This window comes from Pteronotus mesoamericanus, unplaced genomic scaffold, assembly GCF_021234165.1.
Source record: "Pteronotus mesoamericanus isolate MK-2021 breed Mesoamerican mustached bat unplaced genomic scaffold, CSHL_Meso_final contig_220, whole genome shotgun sequence".
Taxonomy (NCBI): Eukaryota; Metazoa; Chordata; class Mammalia; order Chiroptera; family Mormoopidae; genus Pteronotus; species Pteronotus mesoamericanus.
In genome coordinates, this window is record NW_026555091.1 from 9,312,533 (window position 1) to 9,338,530 (window position 25,998).

The window sequence follows — 25,998 nt, forward strand, 5'->3', positions numbered from 1 at the left end:
CGGGCAGCCTCCCTGAGATGCCGCTTGCTGGGACCAGGGAGCGGGCGGGCTGAGCTGTGGTCGGCAGGCGGTAGGCGCCGCCTCTCGTGCCGCTGTCACCGTCCCGCCTGCACGTGCCCATCGGCTCTGGAACGCGCCCCTCACCGGGCAGCGTGCAAGGCCGCACTCGCGTCTCTCTCTCTCTCTGTCTCTCTGTGACTCTTCCTCTGTGTCCCTGTGTCTCTGCGTCTCCCTCTCGTTGCGAGTTTCCCAGATGGGGGAGACGGGTCCCCACCGCCACAGTGGGTCCCCGCACGGAGGAAATGCTGGGAAAAGAGCTGTCGCAGTTGACGGTTCAGGGGTTTACTTTCTCACAGAGGCCCCTGCAGACGGCACGGCGGCCTGGTCTGCAGCTGACGCGACCCCCGGGTTTGTGCCCGACACCTCGCGGGGCCGTCGGGTTCGGAGTCCTTTCCCGGAGCGGAGGCTGGCCTGGGGCGGGAGTGGCCTACAGAGGTCGGTGTCCTGCGCCGGCGGGGACGGCCGGCCTCACGCGTGGGCGCCCTTCTCTCTGCGCCGCCCACCCGCTGTGTCCGCTGCTCCGTCGGCCGGCACTTCCTGGGGGAAAGAGCAGGGCCGGCGGGCGCCGGGGGCGAGCGTCTCTGTCTACAGCGCTGCGCCCAGGCCTCGGGAGCCCCAGGCTGGGGGCGTGTGTGGGGCGTGTGACTCTCTCGTGACGGGATTTGCGCTGTCAGTGCCCAGCACTGCAGGGGTCGGGGGGATACGTGCGGAGACGAGCCGAAGCTTGTTTCCCTGTGTTCCCACTTTTTAAAAAAATTGATGTATTTATCTATTTTTAGAGAGGGGAAGGGAGGGAGAAAGGGAAGCATCCATGTGTGGTTGCCCCTTGCACGCCCCCTGCTGGGGGCCTGGCCTGCAACCCTGGCCTGTGCCCCGACTGGGGATCGAACCGGCGACCCTCTGGTTCGCAGGCCGGCGCCCCATCCACGGAGCCCCACCGGCCGGGGTTGTGTCCCCACTCTTTGGGGCGTTGGTTTCACAGCCACACACACCCCTGAAATTCCTCCTGAATGTTGCCGAGGTGACGCCTCCTTGGGAAGCGGTCCGATACTCAAACAGAAAAGGACCAAAGGAGCTTGCTCACCTTCGGGGCCGTGGCCCCGTCTGAGTCCTGGAAGTGACGGGTGGGCGCGGCGATTCTCGCGACAAGATCCCAGAGCAGGTTGCGCGTGCGGGTGTGTGTCCCCCGAGCAGCCCTGGAGGAGGCTGGAGACCGATGGCATGCGGGCGCCGGGTGGCACCGCGCCGGTCGACGTTCCCGTGAGAGGCTGTGGGCGGGCAGGGCCGGCCCGAGTCCGTGAGCGTGTGCAGGACGGGGTCAGGAAGCCCCTCCCCCCGCTGCTGCCGGGGGCGTCCGGGCGAGGGGCGGGGTGGGCGGCTGCGTCCGTCTTCGGGGGCGCGTCTCCGTTCTCTGACTTTTCTACACTGAAGGAACTTGCTGGGCTGGAGCGGGTGACCGTGCTGGCTCAGAGCCGGGCCTGCGGGCCCGTGCGGGGAGGGGCTCACCGTCCCTTCGGGCCCCTGGGCAGCTGGCTGGACGCGCCTGCCACCCAGGAAGGGCCTCCTGCCACAGCCTCTGGGTCGGTGGGGGGCGAGGGCGGACAGGGCTGGAGCTGCTGTCCTTCCCTCTTAGCTCGACCTCGGAGTGTCAGGGGACCGACTACATCAGCCTCGCCCAGGTAGGGGCAAGGCGGTGACGCCGCCGTTGTCCCCACCCCTGTCTCGTTTTGGCCCCCAGGCGGTTTTGGAGTGAGCAGAGTGGGCCTCCCCTCCCCCACCTCCCGTCGGTGGCCGGTTCCGCACGCTGCCCTTGTTTCACTGTTCGTTTCCTGGTTTTGCATCAGTTGAAAAGGACAGAGGAGGGAGGCGGGCAGGTGGGCACCAGGTGCCCGGCAGGCTCTGAGGTCCAGGCCAGCACCTGCCCGTCCGGGGTCCGCAGCAGGGGTCCAATGTGGGGGTCTTGGGGAGGCAGGAGACCCCGCGTGGGCCCCCATCTCTGCCCCTGCTCTGTGCAGCCCCTCCTGGGGGCCCCGGCACCCGCCTCCCAGGATGACGGTCCCCAGTCCCTGCCCTTGTGTGTGCGGGCACAGGTGCCTCCCTGGGGCTTCCCCAGGCAGGGCGGGCGGCCCTGCCGGCTCCCTCGGCCACGTCAGGCCAGCGCAGGGAGGAGGCGCTGGGCTGAAGGCTGGGGAGGAGTGCGCGGGGGCGGGGAGGTGGCAGCTGCCAGGGCCCCTTCCCCCACAGGGGGCCCAGGCGCCCTTGGCCCTGGGTTGTGTCGGCCGCCTCTCCTCCGCCTGCTCTGCCGAAGGGCAGTGAAAGCCCCTCCAAGGGCCGCCCTGGCACTGCCGCTGCCTGCTTCCCGGGGGGCCGCCGCCCTGCCAGCCTCTCCGCCGATGTCGGGCTGGATTGCGAAAGCCCCGGGGCATGTCACTTCCTCCCCAGGGTCTGTTCTCACGAGCTCCTCCTTCCATGTGGCTCAGGATTCCCAGGTTTGGTAACACATGCGCACAGGTGTAAGCTCAGTCCGAACACACCTGGCTTCAGCCTGAGCTCGCGGGCGGAGTGATGTTTGTTAATGTCCTGACTCCAGCCGGGCACCGTTCTCGCAGCGCGCTGTCTGGTCACTGCTCGAGGGGGCCGTCCTGACTGAGAACTTGTCCCTGGTGTGCTTGGGCGGGGGGGGCGGGGGGGAACGGGGGGCTGCCCCCCGACTGTGGAAACCCAGCTCCCGGCTCCCTCCTCCGGCGGTGGGCCGTGCCACCTCGGCTGCCCCACGCTCAGGGCCCGCCCCCGCCCGGCACCCAAACACAATGGCGGGGCTCCCAGCCGGTGACCCCTTGGCACGTACGACATGCCAGGTGCTCAGCTCTGTACACGGGCTTCTTTACTGAACCTGCACCAGCCCAGTTCCCAGGTGAGGAAACCGAGTCGCGAGGAAGTCAAGTGGGTTCCCTGGTCAGACAGCAAGGAGGGCGGCAGAATCCCAACGGCCCCGGTCCCGGGTGCCGGGCTTCCGCAGCGGGCGCACGTGACACCCACGCCCGCACCCGCCTGCATCTGCCTGGGGAAGCTAGAAATGCGCAGAGGCGTCCCGGCCCATCTGTCCCCGAGCCCCAGCCCGGCCCACCCCAGGCCCCGGGCAGCCGCGCTTCCTCGTCCGTCCGGCTCCGGTTACGCAATCCCGCCTTTGTTCCTTTCAGAGCCGCTCACACAGCGTGCAGGGCTGGCCGGCACACGGGCAGCGGCACGCAGCCCAGCGGCTCCAGGAAGCTGGCGTCTTCCCCGCGCCCCCGGGCCTTGCGCAGGCTCTGGGGATGGCACCTGCCGACGGGCTTTCTTTGCCTCTCACCCGAAAGCCAGAGAGCACGGGGGCAGGCAGGCAGCAGGGGCCGCCCTCCCGTCCCTCTGACCCAGGGATCCGGCGCGGCCCTTCCCCAGGTGAGCAGGAGTGAGGGGTGGCCTGGGGGCGGTTGGTCGTGGGCCTGGGGCTGTTGGGACCCTGGGAGGCGCAGCAGCTGAGCCCCACCTGGTCACGACCTGAATCCGCGTGCAGCCCAGTGGGGCTCTGGCCCTGGGCGGTGTCCCAGAGCTGCCGGACGCCGACGCTCCGTCGCCTGGACAGTTCTCCCTGACGAAGCCCCAGCCCCACCCCGAATCCCATGGACCCCATATGCTGCAACCTTGCTCTTTGTTCTTCGGTTAGAGGGCGAGTCTGTTTAAACTACTTAGGTATTTTTTTGTCAACCTAAGAGTAAAGCTAACTAGGTGTTTACTACAGAAATGTATGAGCGGTCTCCTTGTGCCTCTCAAAACGGGCACGCTGCCCCCCGACACGGGGCGTCAGCGGCTGGCGGATTCCTCCCTCCGTCCTGCATACGCGGGTTCTGTGCGGCCGTGGCGCCAGGCGCTGAACTGCTTATGGGAGCCAGGCAGGCGGCGTCTCCACCGGGGAGGCAGAGCTGAGGCAGGAGACCTCAGCCCCCAGTTCTTTCTGTGCATGAAGAAGGCCAAGGCAGCCGGGCCCGGGCAGGGTGGCTCAGTTGGTTAGAGTGTCGTCTTTCACACCAAAAGGTCGCAGGGTTTGACCCTTGGTCAGGGCAGGCACCTAGGTTGTGGGTTCGATTCCTGGCTGGGGTGCGTATGGGAGGGAGCCAGTTGATGTCTCTCTCTCTCCCCTGTCCTTTCTCTCTAAAAATCAATAAGCACATTCTCAGGTGAGGGGAGAAAAACAAAGAGCAGAGCGGCCGGGGCGAGGCGTCAGGGTGCCTTCGCCGAAGATGCTGTCTGAGCGGGGAGGCAGGCGGGAGTCCGTAGGAGTCAGCCGGGAGAGGCTGGCCGCGGCGGGCAGGGCCCGCAGGACGGCCGGGGGCTGTGACGGGGCAGGCAGGGGGGCTGGGGGCCGGGGCCCTGCCCCCCGCCGTGGAGCCGTGGACGTGGGGGCCCTGCCGTGCTTCAGCCCTGGCGCAGGCGGGATGTGCTGCCTGTGCGCACGCTCCCCGGGCTCCCTTCTGCCGGCGGGGTGCACCTCCGGGCTCGGCCCACGCTGCGTGTGCGTGCGCGCACCTGTGAGTCCTCAGGATGAAGCGGCCGCCCCGTCCCTCAGCACGTGACAGTGCCCACCGCGTGACCCTCATTGGGCACTTCCCCTGCCGTTCAATTTCCTGTCACCCTACTCTCGGTTCCCAGAGGTCATGTGAGAGCAGGCTGCGGAGGCAGAGTGAGGCCTTTGCCCCTGCAGGCCCTGCTCTGACCCACGGCGACCCTGCCCAGGGGGCCGGCCCATCGTCCATCCCACGGCTGGGTGGTCAGAGTCCGCCTCACTGTGCCCGGAGCAAGGCCTGCGCTTGAGGGACATGAGGCCTGGTGTGTCTCTGGGACGGCCTGGCCAGGGTCGTCTGCTCCCGCAGGCGCGAGCCCTGGCCTGCCTCCCCGGGCCCCGCAGGAAGGGCGCGGGCGCGGGGACAGCGCTTTGACACTGGAGGCCCCACCCAGTGCTCTGGAGCCACCTGCGGCGTCCCCGCCGGAACAGCGGCCCTGCCGTCTGCACAGCGCGGTCCCTCGCCCCAGGGGATGTGTTGGGGGTGCGGGGTGACCGGGTGGCGGGTCCGGCAGTCCGAGGAGGACCCGGGCCGCCTGGGAAACGCCAGCCGGTTTCTCCTGCGCAGCCTGCCTCCCGCCCGTAGCCGACGCGCTGGGAGCCGCGCTGGCTCTGCCGCTGTCGGGAAAGGTGGTTTGGGTTGGCACGCCAGCCTCAGGGCTCGCGGGCCTCTGTTGAAAAGTGGCCACGTGGGCGTCTGTCCACGCTGCAGAGCTGCTGGTGTGTGGGCCTCAGATACAAAGCCAACCCCATCAGCAGTGGATGGGAGGGTCGATTGTTTCAGACGCACCTTAAGCACAAGCCCCCTGGACAGGTTGCCAGGTGGTTCACCGGGCGGTGCAGACGCCCCCTCTGCTCTGGCCGGGGGTCACACGGGCTCCAGGACCAGCGCAGGACTGCCAGGTGTCATTCTCTCAGAACAGGCCCTGCCAGGGAGGCCCCGCCCCCAGCCGCCCCGCGAGCAGCCAGCTGTGTGCCCTCCGTCTGCGGCAGACGCTGGGCGAGCCGGAGGGACGGGAGCCCTGTGGTGCCGCTGGGGACGGTGGTTCCCAGGCACGGTCCTGGCTGGAGTGACCCCGCAGGGTCCGGTCCCCACGCGGGGACGGGAAGGTCTCCTGTGATGGGTGTGCAGCCGTGAAGGGGGCCTGGTCCCTGGGAGGCCGGGCAGTGCGTAGGCCCTGGGAACCCACTCGGAGCCCCCCCACAGGAACTCATGGGCCGGGAGCATTTCAGTTCCCAACGCTCAGGGTTCCCCTGGAGTTTCCCTCACTGCCTGCCGGCCAGGACAGCTGTGGTCGGTGACAGGGAGTGACCCTTCTGTGTGGGGGTGCGGGGATCTCCAGGTGCCACCTTGGAAGCTGGGACTTCGTCTGAGCTGACCCTGCCATCCTGGCACGTTCTCCCTCCAGCTACAGAAGTCACGGGTGCTCTAAGTAGGAAGGAAAAACGTGCCCCCAGAAGGGAACAGCGTAGCAGAGCATCCCAGGAACAGGCACTGCCCACGTGTCAGCAGTGTGTCCGGCCACCCACGTGCACGTGTGCGTGCCCGCGTCAGCCCCACGCCCTTCGCGGAACAGCGGGGCGCTGCGGCCGTCTCGCGGCCTGCTCTGCGCCCACACGCTGTCCCCACGTGCGCAGCCACGCAGGCTGCTGTGGGACACCTTCGCCTCCTGCGATCGGGCGTGTGGCCGAGCTCCGGGGCCGCCGCCTGTTTTGTGTTCTGAAGCCGTGCTGTGCCGCATTCTGGTCGTTCCCTCGGGACACATTCCTGGCATGGCTGAGTCACATGCACCGGGCCTGTTAAGTGCTTTCTGTGCTTACTGACAGGCTGACCTCTGAAACATTCTATCAGTGCACGTTTCGCCAGTGCTTAGAATCTTTGTATGTTTTAGTTTTTGCTGTTTTGTTTTTTAAAGATTTTATTTACTTATTTTTAGAGAGAGGGGAAGGGAGGGAGAGAGGGAGAGAGAAACATCGATTCCTCACCTCTTGTTTCTGCCCTGACCGGGAATCAAACCTGCAAGCTAGGTGTGTGCCCTGAGTGGGAATCGAACCAGTGACCTTCCGCTCTGGAACGATGATGCCCCGCGGACTGAGCCACGCCAGCCAGGGATGGTCCTTGCCACCCGGTCGGCAAAAGCCATCTCACCGTCTGGACTTGGTCCAGTCTGAGCCATCCAAGTTCGGGGGCAGGGCCTTGGGACAGTTGGCGAGCGAGGGTGGAGCCCCGGGCGGCTGCGCGGGCCTGGGCGGGAGGCCTGCGGCCGCAGGGAGCTGTCCTCAGAGGGCCCATCCCGGCCCTGCTCTCCCCACCCCCAGGGGGCGTGTCCTGTGCTGGTTAGGGCTCCGGCCACTGATGGAACGACCTCGGTCAGTGCCAGGCCCCTGAGCCTGCGAGGCGAGCAGAGGGGGTGTGCCGGCCGGGGAAGGCCTGTGTGCCACCACCCCAGCCCCGGCAGGTGGAGGAGGGGCCGCCCAGGCCGTGCCTCCGTTCAGGGCTGAGGTCATGGCCCCTGGTCTGCAGTGGGCTCACGCGTTGTTGAGGTGGAGGAAGGGGTCTGTCTTCTGATCCCTGGAACAGCCTTGGCGCCCGGTCTCTGTCCCCGTGTGGGAGCCAGGTCGAGCTGGGTGCCTGCGGGGGCGCAGCGGGTGAGGTCGGGCGTCAGGTCCTGTCTGAGAAGCGGCTTGCCCGCCGCGGCCGGCCCTGGGCGCCCTGCTCCTCGGAAGCCGGGGGAGGAAGGAGCCGCCGGCTGGGAAGGGCTCTCGGGGAGCTGGGGGGCGCCTCTGCCCCGCCGTCCTCGGCGGCACTTGCACCTCCGCGAGCCTCAGTTTCCCCATGGGGGTGGCTCCGACTGCCGGGTTGCTGGGATCACGTCCTGAAGGAGTGCGGCGCCACCCAAGTGTGTCTCGCACATGTGCACACGCACGCGCGCCCAGGCAGGGCCGCGTGGCCTGAGCGCTTTCCCCTGCTGGGCAGGCCGGCGGCGCGGGGGCAGGCGCGGAATTCCCGCCCCGTCGGGATCTGCCCTTTCGAGTCCACGCCAGCAGCCGACAGCTGACGTCTCGAGCAGCCCCTGTGCCCAGACAAGCACGCACACGCCCTGGGGACCGGCCCGCGGCTGGTTCCCGTGGGGGGACGCCTGTCCTCGGGCTGAGGTTCCCCGATGGACCGGGCGTCCTCGCAGGCAGCGCAGTCGGGCAGCCGCTAGCGGAGTGGCCACCCATCTGTGAGTGCCCTGGGGGCGGCTGTGGCGAGCAGACCGGCAGGGCGGGAGGCGTCAGAGTAACCTGTGTTTTGTCGTCTGCAGGCTCCGGGGGGTGCCTCGCTGACCGCCGCTCCCTGCTGTGACAGGCCATCCAGGTGAGTGTCCCCCCGTTGCTCGGCCGTGCGACAGAGGCGGCCTGGGCCGTCGCCACCATCGTGGCTTCTTGGGTTTTCGAGGTGAACGTTCAGAGGCGAGGCACACACGTCGCCCCTGCGTGCGCGGTGCGGCCCGGCAGGGGGCCCAGGACCCGCAGACGTGACCGTGAACGGTAGCAGGGCGGTGCAGGGTGTGAGATGCGGCTTTGGGGGCGCCCAGCCTTGGCTCCGGCGGGGCACGCGGGCGGCCCCTCGGGGACCGCGACCGGCAGAGGCAGCGCGGCGTCGGTGTATCTCGTATCCGTGTCCGGAAACACTGGGCTTGAAATGTAAAAGCCATCACACTGGTTTGCACGCGTGTCTGGTACGTGAGGTTAGAGGGAAAGAAGCTTGGTCATGGTTTGCATCCTGATTTGAATAAATCAACTTCAAAAAGTAAGCGGATGGTGTTGGGTTACTGCTGCTTTCAGGTGAGATGTTGGCAGTGCAGCGACTTCTAAAACAGGCCTTTATCTTCCAGAAGTAAATACTGAAGTATTTGTAAATGAAGTGATACAATGTCTGGGATTTCTTCAAAGCCTTGGAGTGCAGGAGGTGGGGGGAGGGGGGTGGAGATTGGCCGCAGGTTAATTCCGGAGTCAGAGGAGGTAGGTACGTGGAGCGCTGTTAAATCATTTAGTATGTTTTTGAAGTTTTCCAAAACGATGAGCGAAACACAGATAACAAGAGTGGTAAACACGTCAGCAAGCTGGTGGCAGCGGGCGTGAGGGACCTAAACCGCCATCCCCGATGTCCCCCGCCCTTTGCGGGTTCCCTGCCGGCTGTCACCGTCTGGGGGCGACCTCACCACCTCTCCCTGGGGCCTCTCCCCGTCCGCCCTGGACGCCGCCCGCAGGCCCAGCTGGCGTCCCGCCTGCTCCGTCCTTGCACCTGTGCCCTTGTCTCAGGTGACACCCGCCCGCCCTCCTCACGGCTGGGTTCCGTCCCAGCCCCGGCTCTGCAGGGGCGGCCGGCCTCCTTCCCGGCCCGGGGGCCCTGCCCCTCTACCCCAGGGCGCCACCGGCAGGGCCAGGCGCGTGGGCACCTCCCAGCCCGGCCCGTGCTCCGCAGGCCCTGCCTGGCGCGCTTGTGCTCAGCTGCCGGGGGCTCGCCGGGCAGTGAGGGCCCCCCGCGCCCCGCAGAGCAGGTGCCCTGCCCTCGGCCGTGGGCCTCCCGTTTACTCGCTGCCGGGCCTTGTGGTCCCAGTGCGACTGGGAAGGATGTGGGACAGAGTGTCCGTGACGAGCCCACGCTCCGCATACGGGTGCAGTGGGTCCCCAAGCACCTGTGCTCGGGCTCCGTGGGGGCCCGGGAGGCGCGTCCCCCCGCACCGCCCTCTGCCGCCGGGCCGGTGCCGACCAGCCGTCTCCCGCAGGCCGGCAGCGCTGAGCCCCGCCATGGAGGACGGGCGCGAGCTGGACCTCACCTACGTCACCGAGCGCATCATCGCGGTGTCCTTCCCCGCGGGCTGCTCCGAGGAGTCCTACCTGCACAACCTGCAGGAGGTGACGCGCATGCTGCGGTCCAAGCACGGGGACAACTACCTGGTGAGCAAAACCGAGCGGGGCCCGCGGGCGTGGGGACCGCAGGGGACGCCGAGTGTGGGGACAGCCGGAAGGCCCTGCGTTTGCTGAGGCTTGGATGTGCCCAGCGCCCCTGGGCCTGGGTCCGGCTCAGCTGGGGACGCCCCCGGCAGGAGAAGGCCGTCTCCGTCCCCAAGTGCCCGCCAAGGACGGGGCGGGCACCCTCGTGGCGGGGCTGCTGGGGCAGGGACGCTCGCGGCAGCCGCGTCCTCGCGGTGCCCTTCCCGGGCCCCCAGGCGCCCCCGGGTGGGGCAGCCCCGCTGCCCGTGGCCCCGTGGGACAGCTGACGCGTGGAACCCCACCCTGCGCCCCTGGCCGGCCTGCGAGGCCCCCTTATCTTCAGCAGAGCCTCTGATCTTTACCGACGAGGCCTCGTTGTCACCCTTACCGGCCTCCCCAGATGGCTGAGCCCGGCAGCCCCGGGGGCCGCCGCACCGGCTCACGGCAGCAGCCCTACGCGCGGAGGCGCCCGAGGCCCCGGGGCCCGGGCCCGGTTCCCGAAGGGGGGCGTGCGGTCGCAGCCGTCCTCGGCGTCGGGGCGCCCCCCTTCCTCGCAGGGGCGGGGCCGCTCCGACTCACCTCCGCTGCGGGAGCCCAGGGGGCCCCTGTGCTCCGGGTGGGGCCTCGCTGGGTTCAGGGACACCCCGCCCTGCCAGGCGGCTGCGGTGGGCGTCCCTGCCTTTTGGGGGACAAGGACCTCTTTGAAAATCTTACGTGACATGTGCGTGCTACGTCACATTCTGAAGGAAGGACCTGGGGTCCCGTCTCTTTCCCACGTACTTCCGAACAGTGTCCTTTGGCAACTGGCCTTGGGGACGGAGCAACTCCAGGACCTGCAGGGCGTAGCCCAGCCCAGCCACCCGGGGGGACGTGCCTGTCCCAGGGCCCTGGAGGCAGACGGGCCGCTGCCCTCGGTCCCTGCACTGTGACATCGTCCGTTTTCTGTGCCGGAGGCCGGGCGGGGCCCGCAGCCAGCTCTCGGAGGTCCCTAGGGCCACGCCTGGCTCCTTGTAGGCCTGGAGTCCCTCAGGGCTCGAATGCTGTTCTTCTGTATTTGTGGTGTTCTCTATTTCATCACAATGATACAAACTTCAATTCTTTATAACCTGCTTTGAGGGCACCTGCGTGTAAAAAATGCTGTTGTTTTTTCTTTGGTCTGAAGGACAGTGACTTTTCTAATAGCTTCTCGTCTCCCCCCCGTAGGTGTTAAACCTTTCAGAAAAAAGATATGATCTCATGAAGCTGAACCCCAACAAGGTAGGCCCTCAGCCCTTCACGCTCTGAATGTGGGGGTGTCGCGGGGAAGCTTGTCCCGCAGGTGCCAAAACCAGCTGACGCCCTTCCTCCCGTGACAGCGGGCATCAGGGACTGTCCGTGCCATGGGTTCCTTTGCAAGGTAATTTTTTTTTTAGTTTAAAATAATTCTAGATACACAGGAAATTGTGAAGAGAACCCAGCGCGATCTCCTGGGCCTCGGGTCCCGCCCCCACCCGTCGTAACACCTCACACCCCTGAGCGCAAGACGCCCACGCTGGGAAGCGAATGTGGGCACAGCCCAGACGGACTGGCCTCCGCTGGGCGCACGCGCAGCTGTGTGTGTGTGTGTGTGTGTGTGTGTGTGTGTGTGTGTCTGCCCTCTCATCTGCCACCGTCAAATACCGGGCGCTGCCCACACGGGTCTCCCTCCTGACATGGCTGTGCCACGGGCGCCCCCCCCCCACGCCTCCGTTGTAACAGAAGGACTCGGGGAAGACGGTCCAGGCGGAGTGTCCAGCCGGTGCCTGCAGTGCACATGGGCCTCCCAGGCGAGGCCGCCCTGCAGCCGCCAGGACGGAGAGCGTGCCCCCGAGCTGCCCACCCGCCGGCGGACAGGGGCAGGGCGCAGGCTGAGGCATGAGCGTCTCGGCCCCGGCTGTGCCAGGGCCTGGGTGCACGTTGCCGCTACGGAGCTCCACCTCTGCGCGCCGCACGGGCTGTGTGACTTCTCCTGCTTCCCGGCCATGTTCCAGGATCTCCCACCGTTTTACCCCATTTCCAGTGCTCTTATAATGAGACACAGCTCTGTCTCCCTCCCCAACCGCCCCCCTCCCCGAATGAGAGGAAAAGGGGGAGTGACTCAGGGCCCTTCGCTCAGAGTTCGCGTTGGTGCTGGACACCGTCCTTCTTCCCGGTGACCAGGCCGGGAGCGTCCCTCCCTCTGAGGAACGCCTGTGTCCCCGGGGGTCCCTGCGGTGTCCTCCGCGCCTTGGCCCCGGGGAAGGGCTCACTATGGTGTCCAAACAGGGCCTGAGTCAGCAGGAGGGCGGGCGGCACCGGCCCAGCCTCGCCGCCCGCCCGCAGCCCAGCGGCCCCCGGGGGCCCTGCGGGGGCGGCCGCCCGCTCGGGGGTAGAGACCGGGGGCAACTGAATCCCCGTGTCTCCTCCGCGGCCCACGCTGCTGGTCTTCGCCCTCACGCAAAACGTGTCAGGGAAACGGCCTCCGCCGGGCCCGAGGCGGACGCTGAGGCGGCCCGTGTCCCCGCAGATCCTGGACGTGGGCTGGCCCGAGCTGCACGCGCCACCGCTGGACAAGGTGTGCAGCATCTGCAAGGCCCAGGAGACCTGGCTGAACAGCGACCCGCAGCACGTCGTCGTCATCCACTGCAGGGTGAGGCCCTCCCGGAGCCGGGCGGGCGGCCGGGTCTCTGCCGCCCGCGCAGTCCAGCCGCACGCGGGCTCCTGCCCGCAGTCCTCTCCGGCCTCGCCGGGACTGGCAGGCCGACGGCCGCCTCTGCCGCCTGCCCTCTCGGGGCCGCGGGAACGCGGCCCTGCCCCGGCCCCCCGCCCCCCGCCGTGGGAGCCGAGGGAACCTGGCCCCCTCTTGTCTCCGCAGGGCGGGAAGGGCCGCATCGGAGTGGTCGTCTCCTCCTACATGCACTTCACCACCGTCTCAGCCAGGTAGGGGGCCTCCTGCTCCGGGGCTGGTGGGCGGGGGCCGGGCCCCGCGTCCCTGGGACCCCAGCTTGGGGGGCAGCCGTGCCCGCGCAACGTGGATGCCTCCCAGGCGGGCACGCCGGGCGCTGCGCGCGGACGGCCTGGGGAGGCCTGGGGAGAGCAGTGCGTGCGCTGCGGCCCGGGGGACACCGCCGTGGCGCCTGCCCCGAGCAGGGGCGGCGCCATTTCCATGGAAACCACCCCCTGCAGAGAGTCAGCCGTGGGCAGCCGATTGTCACGGCTCCCACTCGCTGGGCGGAGCAGGGGCCGTCGGAAGCTGGGGCTGGGCAGGCCAGGCGGCTTGCTCAGGCGCTCGTGGCGCAGCCAAGCACCTGGTCTGGCCAGCCTCTCAGGACACGGAGGAGCCGTCCTGGGACCCTGAGCTGCTGCCGCGGCATGTGGGCGTGGCTGTCTGCAGGGGGCGGCGGCACAGGCATGGCCGGCCTGCCCCGAGCCGGCATGCAGAGCGCCCGTGCGGCCTCCAGAGCGCACGTGCCTGTCCGGGCGTCCGTGGGAAGCACCGTCCTCCGGCTGGGCCCCGCCAGGGCCCGCGCATCTCAATGGCCACTTTGTGCAGCCGGAGCTGCTCCGTCCTGAGGAAACACAAGCCCGTTCATGGGAGCCGACAGCCCCTTCCTCTCCTGCACCGAGGGCGGAGTTGGGCTTTCCGAATGTTTTCTCTGCAAACAAGTGGGGAGCTCGAGCCTGCCGGGGGAAACCCAACGCCCTGGTGAAAGTCAGACCCTCCTGGGGGATAAAGTGCCCTGTGTCTGTGCCAGGGCCTGGTCCCGGTCCCATCGGGTCCCCAGCGAAGCCAGAGGCATTTGGATGGAGCCCAGGCTCCCTGAGGACTTGGCATAGGGCCCCGTGTTCTGCGTGAGCCACACGGCGCGACTCTCTGGACCCTCGGCTGCGCGCCGGGGCCGGCATGGAGGTTCTGGAAACACGGAGACCGAGCGTTCTCACGCGTCCACCATACTCGCTCTGAACGCTGCCTTTCTGGATGGCCGAGGCAGGGGCCCTTCCGCTGCGGCCAGACGGTCGGCACCAGCCTGCGAGCGCGCGCTGGCTGTGCTCCAGGCGCTGCGTGACGGCTCAGTGCGCCGCTGCCATGAGGCCCGAGGATGGAGCTGGGGCTGGGGCGCCAGCAGGAGCGGCGGGACCAGGCCCTGGGCGGCGGGGTCCGCGGCCTGCGCTCCGGGGTCCGCGCTCTGCGGTGACACGGCAGCGGCCGCACAGCTCTCTCCCGGCCCCGCGCAGAACGTTGTTGTGTAGGCCGCTGCCGGTGTCGCCTGTCCAAGCTGCTTCCACTCTTCTTGGGAATTTCAGCGGCCCTGCCGACCCCAGCTGACCCCAGCTGACCCAGGCTCGCAGCAGACCGCCGGGGTCTGTCCCCTCCGTTGTCACCCCCTCCGTCATCCCCAGGAGGAGTTTCTCAGGCCTTTGCCAGGAGCTCTGCTCCGAGATCGACACAGGAACTTCACGTCCCAGAACAGGAAGAACATCCTCTGACCAGCACCTAGAGAAGGAAAAGCCATGGGAAAGACGGAGGCGGAGCTGATGACATTCCACTCCTGCCGCGCAGAGGCGTGGCCAGCGTTTTCACCAGAGCGAGCGAATTCCCGACGGGAACGTGGTGGGCGGGACTAAACCTTCCTCCTTGAAAACGGGCTCTCAGCACCTTGGCACCCGCACAGCCTGGCCCCCGGTTCGGACACACGGCGGCGAAGCTGGGTTTGCCTGTGTCCTGCCCGTCTCTGCGCATCGCCTTCCGGCTGGACAGGACCCTCAGACCCCACTTCGGCCGTGTTTCCAGCGCAGCAAGCACATGTTTCTTAAAGGAGAGGCCTGCACGTGGGTCCAATCTTCAAGGGAGCTTTCGGCTGAGGGGGCCTCCGTGGCGGCGGCCGACACCCACGGTCGTGGCCTGTGCTGAGGCCAGATCAGGAGGACCCACCGGGCCCGGGAGGGTTTCCCGAGGACGCTGCGGAACATTCCGGTGGGCTGTGGCACAGCTCCCTCCGGCATCTCGTCACCAACATCGTCGGGCGGCCCCGAGGCCTCCGGCAGCTCTGCGCCCACCGGTGCCGCGTTCTGGCCCCGCTGCACCCCTTCATAGACGCGACTCCCTGTGGCGGCCCTCAGGCCATCCCCTGAGGGTCCCCTGGGCTGATCTGGGGCTTGGGGGGCCCACTGGCTGCGGCCTGCGGGCATGTCTGGTCCCCTGTGACCTGACACTTGGGCCTGCCCTGGTCGCGCCCAGAGCCCTCTGAAACTGCCCCCCGCCCCTTAGAGGGGCCCGGCAGTGCCTGCCTGTGGGGGCAGGTTGGCAGGGACTCTTGGGAGCCCTGCGTGTGCACAGCTGAGCACCATAGCTTTGGACACGGCTGCTGTGGCTGCGGCACGTGCCTGTGCAGAATTGGGGTCCAAGAAAAGGGGCTGGTGTGGACCCCACGGGCCTGGCACCAGCGGAGCTCCTCGTGGGTGCCAAGGCCCGGCACGGCCGCGGGACGTGTCCACTCAGCCCCGTCGGCGCCCGGGGGGTGTAACGCGCCTGTTGTCTCCCTCTGCCCCCCCCCCCCCCCCCCCGCAGCGCCGACCAGGCCCTCGACAGATTCGCGATGAAGAAGTACTATGACGATAAAGTCTCGGCTCTGATGCAGCCTTCCCAGAAACGGTGCGTATGTCCCTGGGCCCGAGTGGAAGGTGGATGACATTTCACGGTGAAAACGTCCAGGCAGAACAGGAGGGAAGGATTCGTTGGTTTAGTGACAAGCCTCTCCCCCTGTGGGGACCAGGGACGCAGTTCAGACAGGCTGGGGGTCCCTGGTCGGGAGAGAGACCCCTTACCGCAGGGTAGCTCTGCCCCTCCCGGGTAGAGGCGGTGGCAATATGGAGGCGCTCGGGCCTCGGCCGAAATTGGTCCTCACACGCTGCTCTCAGCCAGGAGCGCACAGGTTCCAGCGGCAGGACCCGCCGCCTTCCCATGAAAATGTGAACCGAGCGTCCGTGAGCCCGCAGTGTCCAGAGGGCAAAGGGCCGCCTCGCTGGAGCAGCCACAGCTGACCACTGGGGCAAGCGGGTGGGCGCCCACCAAGCCGGGCAGGCTGAGGCGGCCAGGGCGGCCCAGCGCCAGAGGGGAGGGGCCGCTGACCAGGGCAGAGACAACTCAGGGCCCCCAGTGTCCTTGACACCTTCTCCCAAAGCCCCGGAACCCAGAGCCTCGCAGCGTGTGTCATGCACGAGACGGGAAGCGGTTTACAGGTCACCAAGACACCCCTGGGTGTACCCACCATGGGGGGGGTCCTCTGGCGGCCCGGGCCCCGGCTGTGGCCGGCCACGTGGCCTCCCGGCCCTGCGTCCGCCTGGTGACTTTGGGGAGCTCCGTCCTGTTTGTTCTGGAGAGTGAAACTCTGCCTCCAGGGTGGCGGAGACACTGGGACTGGGATCTGTGGGAAGCCTGTGTTTTTGTCTGACGTTTCCCTGAAAGGGTGGACTGAAAATAGGGTTTTTAAGCTTCATTTTCACGGCTGCCGGAGCGCCCTCCTCTCCAGTCTGTTTTGTGCGCAAGTCCCACGGCCTGAAATAACGGACCACCGCCTGTGAGTCCCAGGCACAAATTACCGATTTTTTTTTAACATGAGTGAGGCTGAGGCTGAGCCTTGATGGGGGCAGCGGCCAGGGTCACAGCTCTCCCAGGGGCACCGCAGCGCGTGGCGGGGCTGTGCCCGCCGGTCCCCGGGGGACGCGTCCCCGAGCCGACGCTCCCCTGAGGGCTGTCAGCTCAGGCTGGAGTGCAGTCGGCGCGGGCGCTCAGCCGGCTGCGCCCGCAGGTACGTGCAGTTCCTGAGCGGGCTGCTGGCGGGGACGGTGAAGATGAACGCCGCGCCCCTGTTCCTGCACTTCGTCATCGTGCACGGCACCCCCAACTTCGACGCGGGCGGAGGTGAGTATCCCGCACGGCCATGCCGAGGCGAGCCGTCCCTGTGCAGGGCGGGCGTCCCAGCCCCCGCAGAGGCCCGGCCCACACGCCCCTGCGCACCATCCCTGCCCGGACAGAGCCGTCTGTGTGGAACCGGGCTGCTTGCTCCTCAGGGGCAGGGCAGCGGGGGCCCCAGCCATGCAACCCCGAGGCTGCTTCTGCGTGGACGGCAGCAGGCGGGCTCCTGCCTCACGCGCCCTCCTCTCTCCCTCAGCGTGCCGGCCCTTCCTGAAGCTCTACCAGGCCATGCAGCCCGTGTACACGTCGGGGATCTAGTAAGTGAGCCGGCCTCGCGGCTGCGAGACAGAGGCATTGCCCCGGGCTGGCTCTCCCGCGGGAGGGGCAGGGGGAGCAGAGCGCCCGGGGCCCTGCGGTGCCCAGCGCCCCCGCCGAGCTTCCCTGCTGCGCCGCGCTATCCAGTGCCTGCCACTCTGTCACCGTGGCGCGTGGTCCAGGGGCCTGAGGGCGGAGGGAGCCGTGCGCTGTCTGCAATGAAACACGCCCAGCCCTGTAACAGGGTCCTTTACGGTTGGCCTTTCTCGCCTTTGCGTTTCAGAGAGAGGGAAGCACATTCTTAGAATTCATAGCATTTCTGGGCTTTTTTGGTGTCAGGCTAAGCACTTCATCGACAGCAATGGCAAATGAGTAAAAGTGAAAAATGGCCTTATCACCATGTCACCATTTAAAGCACACAGTCGTCACGTTTCTGGTCTCGCGATGCGCCCGCCCAGGGGGGACAGCCGTCCCCTCCAGCGGCCACAGAGGCCGCGGCCGTGTGCGCCCCGCGGCCGTGCCCCAGCCCCGCCGCGCGGCCCGGCGGCTCTTCGCTCCTCCTGACCCACGTCCACGGGGCCTCAGGCGCTGGACCCGGGACACTCGGGACGCTCTGCGTCGCTTCTGAGTCTCCAGCTGTGAGGGCGCTTTTCTCAACGCGTCGTCTTCCTGTAAATCCTGGGCTCACGGAACAACCCTTCTCGTTTATTCCAAAGCAACATTGGCCCAGAAAACCAGAGTCGGATCTACATTGCCATCGAGCCGGCCCAGCTCCTGAAAGGGGACATCATGGTGAGTGCCTGCCTGTCCCTCCGCTCCTTGTCCCCAGCATCACGCGGCTGTGCTCGCAGGCAGCCGGGTCCCCCCCCCAGACCCCACTCCCGGGAGCTCAGGTGCCAGTCGTTGTGGAAGTGCAGGCGGGGGCCTTGGGGCAAGGGGGCAAGGGGAGCTCATAGGTTTGCCCCAGAGGGCGAGCTGCAGGTTCCGGGGGCGGGGGTCCGGGTGGGGCAGCTCACATCCCAGGGCTGCGGTTCCTCCTGAGAATGACCTCAGGGCCCAACACACCGGGAAGGAAAAAATGCTGGGAATGTGCTTTGATGTCCGGGGCATGGCCCCTGCCGGGGGCTGGCCTGCTGTGCCAAGTCTCTGAGAGGGAGGACGCTGCCCAGACCCCTGTGCAGCCCGTTCTGGTCCCCGTGCCCCGCAGGCCGCACGCTGCGCCGCCCGGCCCCACGCTGGGCTGGCTGCCCGCGCACCCCTGCGCCCCAGAGGGCGTGTCGCTGGGAAGGTGGCCCGTGCGGAATGAGCTTCAGGGCCTGTTCTGTGTGAAGGTTCAGGTATGCAGCCGCTCATTTCTTGTCGAGGATTTGGCAACAGCTCTGCCTGGGAAAGGATCCCGGCTGCAGGCGAGGCTTCTGGGGCTCCGCCCACCTGCCGCCCAGGGCTCCAGACCCCTCTGTGCAGCGTTGGCCCCTGGCGCCGGACGGGGGCTGCCCATCATCCTGAGTCACTGTCCTCCCCGACGGCCGCTTGTCCTCTCCGATTTCCCCTCTGGGGTTTTGCCGAGAGCCCGCCCTGTGCGCAGATACGTGTGCTGTGTCCTGACACGGGATTCCACGGGCCGAGGTCACGGGTGGTGCAGCCACATCCCCGACGACAGGGTTGGAAAGTGACCGGGGAGGGCGGAGCCATGCTTGTCGCCTTTCAACCCAGGGGCCAGTGGGGGCATCGCCTCTGGCGAGGCCAAGGGCATGGCCGCCGTCTGAGCCCGTGCCCCTCGCGCCCCTCCCTCGCACACCGGACCCGCCGTCTTGCGAGGAGCCTGCGCGGCAGGTCAGCCTCCGTCCACCCTGGGGAAGGGCAGGACTTCAGGTGTTCGGCAAACATGCCAGGCGTCATGTAACCTGGGGAGGAATGTGCGGGGCAGGCCCGGCCCAGCCTGGCGGGCATCCAGGGCCCGCTCGCCCGGCAAACACGCCCGTCCTGCGTGCCCGGTCCTGCTGCCGCTGCTGTGGCCGCTGCAGCTCGTGCGTGGGGCTGCAGCCTGTGCTCGAAGCCGCGGGCTCCGTGGCCCAACTCCAGGCCGACGGCTGCCTCCCCCAGGCGCCTGCGCAAACAAGCAGCGCCTTTGTGGATTGTTTTCTGGGAGGCCCTTGTGCAGGCAGGGCGGTGGGGAGAGGGGAAGCGGCCCTCACCGCCCGCTCCGCACTTTGCCCCGAGGCAGGTCATTACGGGGCCGCCGCTGTCCCCGCCGCTGTCCCACGCGGTTGTGCGCCTTTCTGCCTCCGCATCCCTGCGCCGGCCCCGAGTCTCCCAGACCCTGCTGGGTCTCAGCCCCTCCTGCACTCTCAGCAGAGCAGGCTCGGGTGTGTTTCCCGGGACAGCTGGCACCCGAGGACTTGTCGGCGGACCCTCTGAGCCACCTCCCACCGGAGGGCCTGGGCGAGCACAGCCAGCCGCGCCACAAGCCGTGGGAGCGCCTTCTCTGAAGACACGTCCCTGAGGTGCCTAGACAGCCCCGGGGGCACCAGCGAAGTGGGAGGGAACGGGGAGCTCTCCTCCGGGCAGGTCTCCCCCGTTTTTGCGGTCTGGATTGCCCACAAGCGGAGACGGTTTCAGGGGAGGCGCATGGCTAGGGGTGCCCCGGGGCTGGTTCTCAAGCCCCGCTCCCTCTGGCCTGGGTGCTTTTCTCTTGCTCTCGGGGATTGGGAGGGAGAGCCCGTCTGCGCAGCCCGAAGAGAGAGCAGGTTCCTTGCACCACAGGCCCCGCAGGCGCTGGGCCGGCCCCCCCCACAACCCCCCCGTGTCAGAGCGCCGCCTTGCAGGGGCGCGGCCACTGTGTGTGCACGTTGCCCGGGGCCGCCGAGGGGCGGGGGCACGCGGGCCGCGGTCGCTGACAGCCAGGGCTCGCTGCGGGGCACAGGCGGGTTTCGCGCGGCCGGGGGACGGCGAGGTGGGGACAGTGGGCCTGCGCACTGGCCGGCCCGGGGTCGTCCGTGACTCCAGCCGTGAGCAGCTGTGCCGGCGCCTGTGACAAGCGGCGAGCCGGGGCCCCCCGTGGGGCAACCCAGCGGCGAGGGGACTCAGAGCAGGAGACAGTGGCCCCCGACATCCCGCGGTGCCCGCGCTCCCCAGGGCCCCGGAGCTGCCAGCTCTCCGGGGCGCCTCCCACGGGCGGCCCCCGGGGCGGCCTCGCCTCAGAGTCTGAAAGCTTTTGTTTCCCTCGGTGTTGATGAAGGTTTGGGAGCCACACGGCCACAAGCCCAGACCTCCCTCCCTCTCCTCCTCGCCGTTAGCCCTCAGGCTCCACGTCCCCGGGGCCAGTGGGGAGAAGCAGACACGGAGGCAGATGGGGGGCCTCCGTGTGGAGTCCCCTCTGCAGGATGGCAGGGGCCTCCTGAACAGTCAGCAGGGACCGTGCAGGGTGAGGGGCACCCACAGGGCTGAGGGACGCAGCACACTCTGGAGGGACACAGAGGGTGGACGGCCCTTGGTCGGGCCCCGCTGAGGAGTCCGAGGCCCCCGGACAGAGGCGGGAGGCAAGCAAACGGAGTTGTCCCAGCCTGCAGAACCTTGGTTCTGCAGCGGCAGCCGCCCGGGAGTAGGTCCCGGGGGGAGGGCTCAGCACGCTTGTCACCGCAAGACGCCCCCGCAGCTCATGTGCGTCTCCCACTCCCTGTCAGCCTGTGCCCCTCACAGGCCTCTGGTCACACCGCTTTTTAAGCCCATCTCTCTCCAGGGGGTCTTTTAGGAAGATCGCTGCTTCCAGAAGCCCCGTCCCCGCCTGCTGCTCCCACTGGGGAGGGCATTCCCGCCACACTCTGCCTCCCTGGGCCAGGGCCCGGGGGCCTCAGCAGGGGCCTGAGTCCAGCCACACCTCAGGGGGGCCGGGCTGGCCTCACCTGGCCGCGCCGCCCGCCTGGCCTCCCTGTCACTCTGCCCCGCGCCCCGCCCCCCGCCTTCCTCTCTCTCCGCCTGTCTGCCCCTCTCCCCCCACACACCTGTCTCCAAATCAGAGCGCACGTGAGAGTGTTGGGCTTGTTGCGGGCGGCAGTGCCTGCCTGCTGCCCTGTGAGAAACAGAAAGGCTTCGGGAGGAAACGTGGCGAGTCTCGCTGACAGAAAGCTGTCCTCGCAGTCCGTTGTTCAAACTGAGCAAGCCACAGGGTTTCCTTCGGCAGGTGTCTTCCGCGGAGACGCCCTCCTGGAGGGTCTGCAGGGTCGGCGTGGCCGCTGGCGAGCGCAGGGCTGCGACCGTGCGCCCCGTGGCCCCACCGGGCAGCCCCGGGCGCCGCCGTCCCGGCCTGGCCCGCTCCTGGCGCAGCCCAGCAGCCCCCCGCGAGGACTGCCCCACGGAGGGGCTGTCCCTGCGGCTGCCACGCTTCTCTCCCCACCAGGTGAAGTGCTACCACAAGAAGTACCGCTCCGCCACCCGCGACGCCATCTTCCGCCTGCAGTTCCACACGGGGGCCGTGCAGGGCCACAGCCTCGTCTTCGGGAAGGAGGAGCTGGACGGCGCCTGCCAAGGTGGGCGCCCGCCACGCGGACCAGGGGGCACGTCCGCGGCCGCCCCCGGCGCTCTTGTTCTCCCTGCCCCCTCCCGCCAACTACCCCGAGGGCAGAAGCGTGACCCACCTCGGGGAAGACTGGCCGTCGGCCCAGCCAGAACACGTTCCGGGGAGGCAGCGGGCGCCGGCACCTCCCTGCACGGGTGCGCGGGGCGGCCTCGCTCGGACTGTGCCGTCCCGGCCCCGGTCCAGCCACGGGGGCACCGCGGCCCCTGCTCTGGTGGCCCCTCGCGCCGGAGGCTGACGCTGGTTTCTGTTTCAGACGACCGCTTTCCCGCCAACGGGAAGATCGAATTGGTGTTCTCGGCCACCCCCGACAGGATCCCAGGTGGGCGCGGGCGGGCCTCGGTCCGGCCTCCCACCCCTGCCCCGTGGGGGAGCTTTCAGCGCGGAGATTTTAATTGCAGGACGCTCGACAGCGTGGAGGAGAGGGCGGGCCTGGTCCCTGGAGTTCGTCCCTTTCTTCTCGGGGACGTCACGCGGAATGTTTCCTCTTCCTCTTAACGAACAACCGGGCGTTTTTAAAGGAGATTAGAAGCTCTATAGTCTGCAGACCTTTGTGTTTAAAGTACATTTTCCTTCTAAACGCACAGGGAGGGAGGCACCAGCCCTTTTATCATCGAGGCCTGGGGCTCGTTTCTGAGCCCAAGATCCCTGTACAGGAACTTCCTAACTTGGGTTGTTTTGTTTTTTGTTTTTTCTCTTTTTAAAGATTTTGTTTATTTTTAGAGGGGGGGGAAGGGGGAAGAAGGAGGGGAAGAGAAACAGGGATCAGTCGCCTCTCCCACGCCCCCAACCGGGGACCTGGCCCGCAGCCCAGGCCTGTGCCCTGACTGGGAATCAAACTGGCGACCTTTTGGTTCGCAGGCCGGCACGCAGTCCACTGAGCCACACCAGCCAGGGCCTGACTCGGTTTCACTCACTGAGTGAAATAAACCCCCACCCCTGGACGCAATGTCATGATAGAGGCAGGCAGTTAAGCGCCAGGCTCGTGGGCTCCGCGTCCCCGTGGCCCCAGAGACTGCAGGGTGAGCGTGGCTCTGGGCCGGGGCCGCCCCGAGGCTGGCCTGGCTCTGGGCAAGGCTGTGGGGAGGCTCCGGGTGGCCCTGTGTGCGGACGTGGCCCTCGGGACCTGGAGACCCGCGCGGCGGACGGCGGGTGGCACTGGCCTCCCCTCCTGCCCAGCAGCTCCCGCTGCGGCTCACTGGCCCAGCGGGGAAGCCGGCCGGGGGCGCGGCTGGACCGGCGCGCGGCTCCCAGCTCTCAGCTGGCAGCGGCGGCGCAGAGGGGCTGCTGGCTCAGCCGACTGACGCCTGCGTCCCGGCCCCTGCAGGCTGCGAGCACCTGCGCAATGACCACGGGGTGAGCGTGGACTTCAACACGGCCGACCCGCTGATCCGCTGGGACTCCTACGAGAACCTGAGCGCTGACGGCGAAGGTGCGTCTGCCCCTCTGGCATCAGCGACGCGTTTGCATTGGAACTGTCCCCGCGGGCCTGGGAGGCTGGAGGCCCCGCTGCCTTTCCGGAGGGGCGGCGCCCCGCCCTGTGGGTTTGGGGAGCTCGTGAGCGCGGGCCTGGGGCATCGGGGCCTGTCAGGCTCTTGGCAGATGTCGTGGGCAGTGGCCGCCCGGCGAGGCTGTCACCGGGGAGCTTCCCTGCCTGATGTCGCAGCTGCTTGTCGCCAGGGACCGGCCGCCGCCTCCTGTCCCTCCCTGCTGAGCCCCGTTGGGGTCAGCCCCGCGGGCGGCGGGCTCGGCTTTACGCCTGTCTGCCCCCCGCCCTGCGGCCCTGCTGCCTCGGCCGTCTCGGGGCGGCCTCTTGCCTCCACCCGCCCTCCGCGCCCTGGGACCCCGCCGAAGGGAAGGGCAGCGTCCGCTGGGCCCACGGGGAGGGGCCGCGGAGGCTGAGGGCGGTGGGGCCGAGGGTCTCCAGGCTCACGGGAGCGCGGGCGGTCCCCTCTTCCCTGGCCCGCGGGAGGGACAGCCAGCACGCCCCCCGTCGGCCTGGCTGCCTCCTGGCGCCGCCTCGCCCAGAGCCCGTGCGCAGGGGGCGGCGGCGGTGCCCATCTCCGAGGCGAGTGTGCTTGCCGGGATGTAGGGGCCACCGGTTGTGCAGTCCAGGTGGCACGTGGCTCCCGGTCCCCCCTGGGCCCTGACAGCACTTTTGAGAAGGCAGACTGCCCGTGTGGACAAAGCCTTGCCCTGGGCAGCGGACATGGGCGTGGTTTCCAGGTGCCATGGGACCTCCCTGTGTGAGCGCCCACCCGCCTCCTAAGGGCCCAGGTCCTGAGCACACGGGGCTCCAGCAGAGGGTCCCCAGCACGTGTGTGGTCCGTTCTGCGTTCTCGCTGTCACTGTGAAGCCGCCTTCCAGGAGGCGCCCCGGGTCCCCTGATGGGCGATGTCTCCGTCCTGAACCCTCCCCCCCCCCCGCTCCCCACACCCCTCACACCTCTCGGAGGGGAGGCTGAGTGGCTCGGTGACCTGCCTCCCGATGCCTTTGACTGTCCCCTGGGCTGGCGGCCCCTGGCATAGGGCCTTGCCTGAGGGCACAGGAGCCCCTCTGTCCCGGGTCAGGCCCCAGAAGGCGGGACGCAGACGGGGTTTCAGCCTCATCACCGCAGGGTGGACGCGCCTTCCTCTGCCCCCCCTCCACCTCCGCTCAGGCCAGGGCGCTCCCTAGACTCCCTGCCGTCCTGGGCAGAGCCTGGCAGCTGCCCTTGGTCAGGCCCTCATTGCTCTCCTGTCCCTCCCAACAGGGACACGGGCTGAGGACAGGGGCGGAGCTTCCTGCTGTGTCCTGCGTGGGGGACCCTTTCCGTCCCTTTTCGTGAAAAGCAGGTCACTGCAGATGTGCTTCCGCCGAGGCGGGCCCAGACACCCCGGCGGCGTCGGCAGTAGGGACGGTACTGGCGTTCATTAAATACCTGACACGCAGAACCAGAAGCCCGAGAGAGCAGGCCGGGAGGCCCGTGCCCGTGCGCCCCCGGGTGCCCCGCCCCCCTCCGCCGTGGGTGCCCCGTGACCCGCCCGCCCTCTGGCCCGTCGTCAGGACGGGCGGGCCTTTCCTGCACGCTTCTCCCACGGGAGGTGTGCAGAGCCCAGAAGGCCAGGGGCTCCTCAGGAGGGCACGGGCCCTGAGTCAAGGGAAAAGGGAAACGGGAAGAGGTTGTGCAAGAATTGCCCCGTGCGGAGGACAAGCTAGTGCGCGAAGGGCCCAGGAGGAGGGGAGGAGGCGGGCGGGGGGTGGGGGCGGCCGGCGGGTGTTCCGGGAAGGCAGTGGGTGTGCAAGCTGTGGTCTGGGGGAGGAGTGGGGCTCCCGGGCTGGGCGGTTGGAGGCCTGGCCGCCTGGTCCTGCCCTGAGAAGCCGTTTCTCCGCCCCCTCAGCCTCCGGAGTTCAAGTTTCACCAAACCTGATTGCCCCGAGCCCCACCCTCCTGTTTACATTGCGCTGGGCCGGCCGTTTTGGCCGAGTCAAAGTCCCAGCGCAGTCGCCGAGACCCTCCCCTTCCTGGGCTCCTGGGCTGGGCGGCTGCCGGCAGGCACACCCAGCCGGTGTGCTCTTCTCTTCCCCCGATCCCGGGTCCCCCAGTCCTAGGCTGGAGGAGCTGTTGGGTGGGGTGGAAAGGAGGTAAGGAGGGAGCGTGCCCGTGTGCGCGTGTGTGCGCGTGTGCCTGTGCGTGTGCACGTGGCTTCCGCGAGCCCGCAGAGACCTGCGACCAGGCTGGTCGCCGGCCGGTCTGAGCTGCGCAGCAGGCAGAGCGTCCCGAGGGCCGGAGGTGGTGTGGGGGCCGGGAGCTGAGTGGCCGCAGAACCCCGCTCCTGCCGCCGAAGGAGAGACGCGCAGGCCTCAGGGCCGGAGGTCAGCGGTGCTGCCGCCCCTGCTCCGGGGCTGGAATGCGTGAGCGAGGCGTGTCCGGAGGGGCCAGCCACACCGTCCGCACTGCCAGGGCGGTGCCTGGACGTGTCAGGCGGGGACAGGAGCCGTGCTGGCTGCGGTCACGGTCGTGTGGGCTGTCTGGGCGGTCACCACGTCCAGGACATGCCGGATCCCTGCCGCATTCCGGAGCCGCGCATGGGGGCCGCCAGGAGCGCTGGGCGCCTCGCTCAGAGGTTGGGTCGCACGGCGGGCGCGTTCCTCCCGGGGAGGCGTTTGCTTCTGGTTGGAATGCCTCGCTCCTCCGCCTGCTATTTTTTTTCCCCCTGATCTGTGTTTCTCCAAGAATTCAGAGCCTGCTTGTTTCTAGAAAACATTTGCCAAGAGCTCGACTTGGCTCCAAAGGCAGGGATTCTCCGCGGGTCGCCGGCAGGCAGGTGTGCGGGGGCTGCCGCCCGGGGCCCCGCCTGCAGCTCGGAGAGGCCCGCGTGCGCGTCAGGAGTCCGCAGCCCGGGCTCACGGGGGTGCCGGGGTGGGGCTGCGCCTTCAGGACGAGGCCCTGGTGGCAGGAGAGCGTGTTTCAGGCCCCTTGTCCCCCAGGGACATGGCGCGAACCCCCCTGAGAGCGGCCCCGCCTGGCCGCACCCTCTGCTCTCCCCACGCCCCCTCCCTGCAGCTGCTGCCCAC

At 68.3% G+C, this 25,998-nt stretch overlaps 1 protein-coding gene across 1 annotated transcript in view; it reads left to right on the forward strand.

Moving 5' to 3' along the window:
• The window catches only part of TNS3 (tensin 3), an 84,082-nt gene that overhangs the window by 20,733 nt on the left and 37,351 nt on the right, over positions 1 to 25,998 (forward strand). Inside the window, exons 2-13 of the mRNA XM_054571391.1 lie at positions 7,966 to 8,018; positions 9,433 to 9,604; positions 10,844 to 10,897; positions 12,165 to 12,287; positions 12,513 to 12,577; positions 15,207 to 15,290; positions 16,447 to 16,559; positions 16,810 to 16,870; positions 17,585 to 17,660; positions 21,265 to 21,394; positions 21,698 to 21,763; positions 22,769 to 22,873. Coding sequence (XP_054427366.1) covers positions 9,455 to 9,604; positions 10,844 to 10,897; positions 12,165 to 12,287; positions 12,513 to 12,577; positions 15,207 to 15,290; positions 16,447 to 16,559; positions 16,810 to 16,870; positions 17,585 to 17,660; positions 21,265 to 21,394; positions 21,698 to 21,763; positions 22,769 to 22,873 — 1,027 coding nt within the window. The 5' untranslated portion in view covers positions 7,966 to 8,018; positions 9,433 to 9,454. The remainder of the gene's footprint in view (positions 1 to 7,965; positions 8,019 to 9,432; positions 9,605 to 10,843; positions 10,898 to 12,164; positions 12,288 to 12,512; positions 12,578 to 15,206; positions 15,291 to 16,446; positions 16,560 to 16,809; positions 16,871 to 17,584; positions 17,661 to 21,264; positions 21,395 to 21,697; positions 21,764 to 22,768; positions 22,874 to 25,998) is intronic.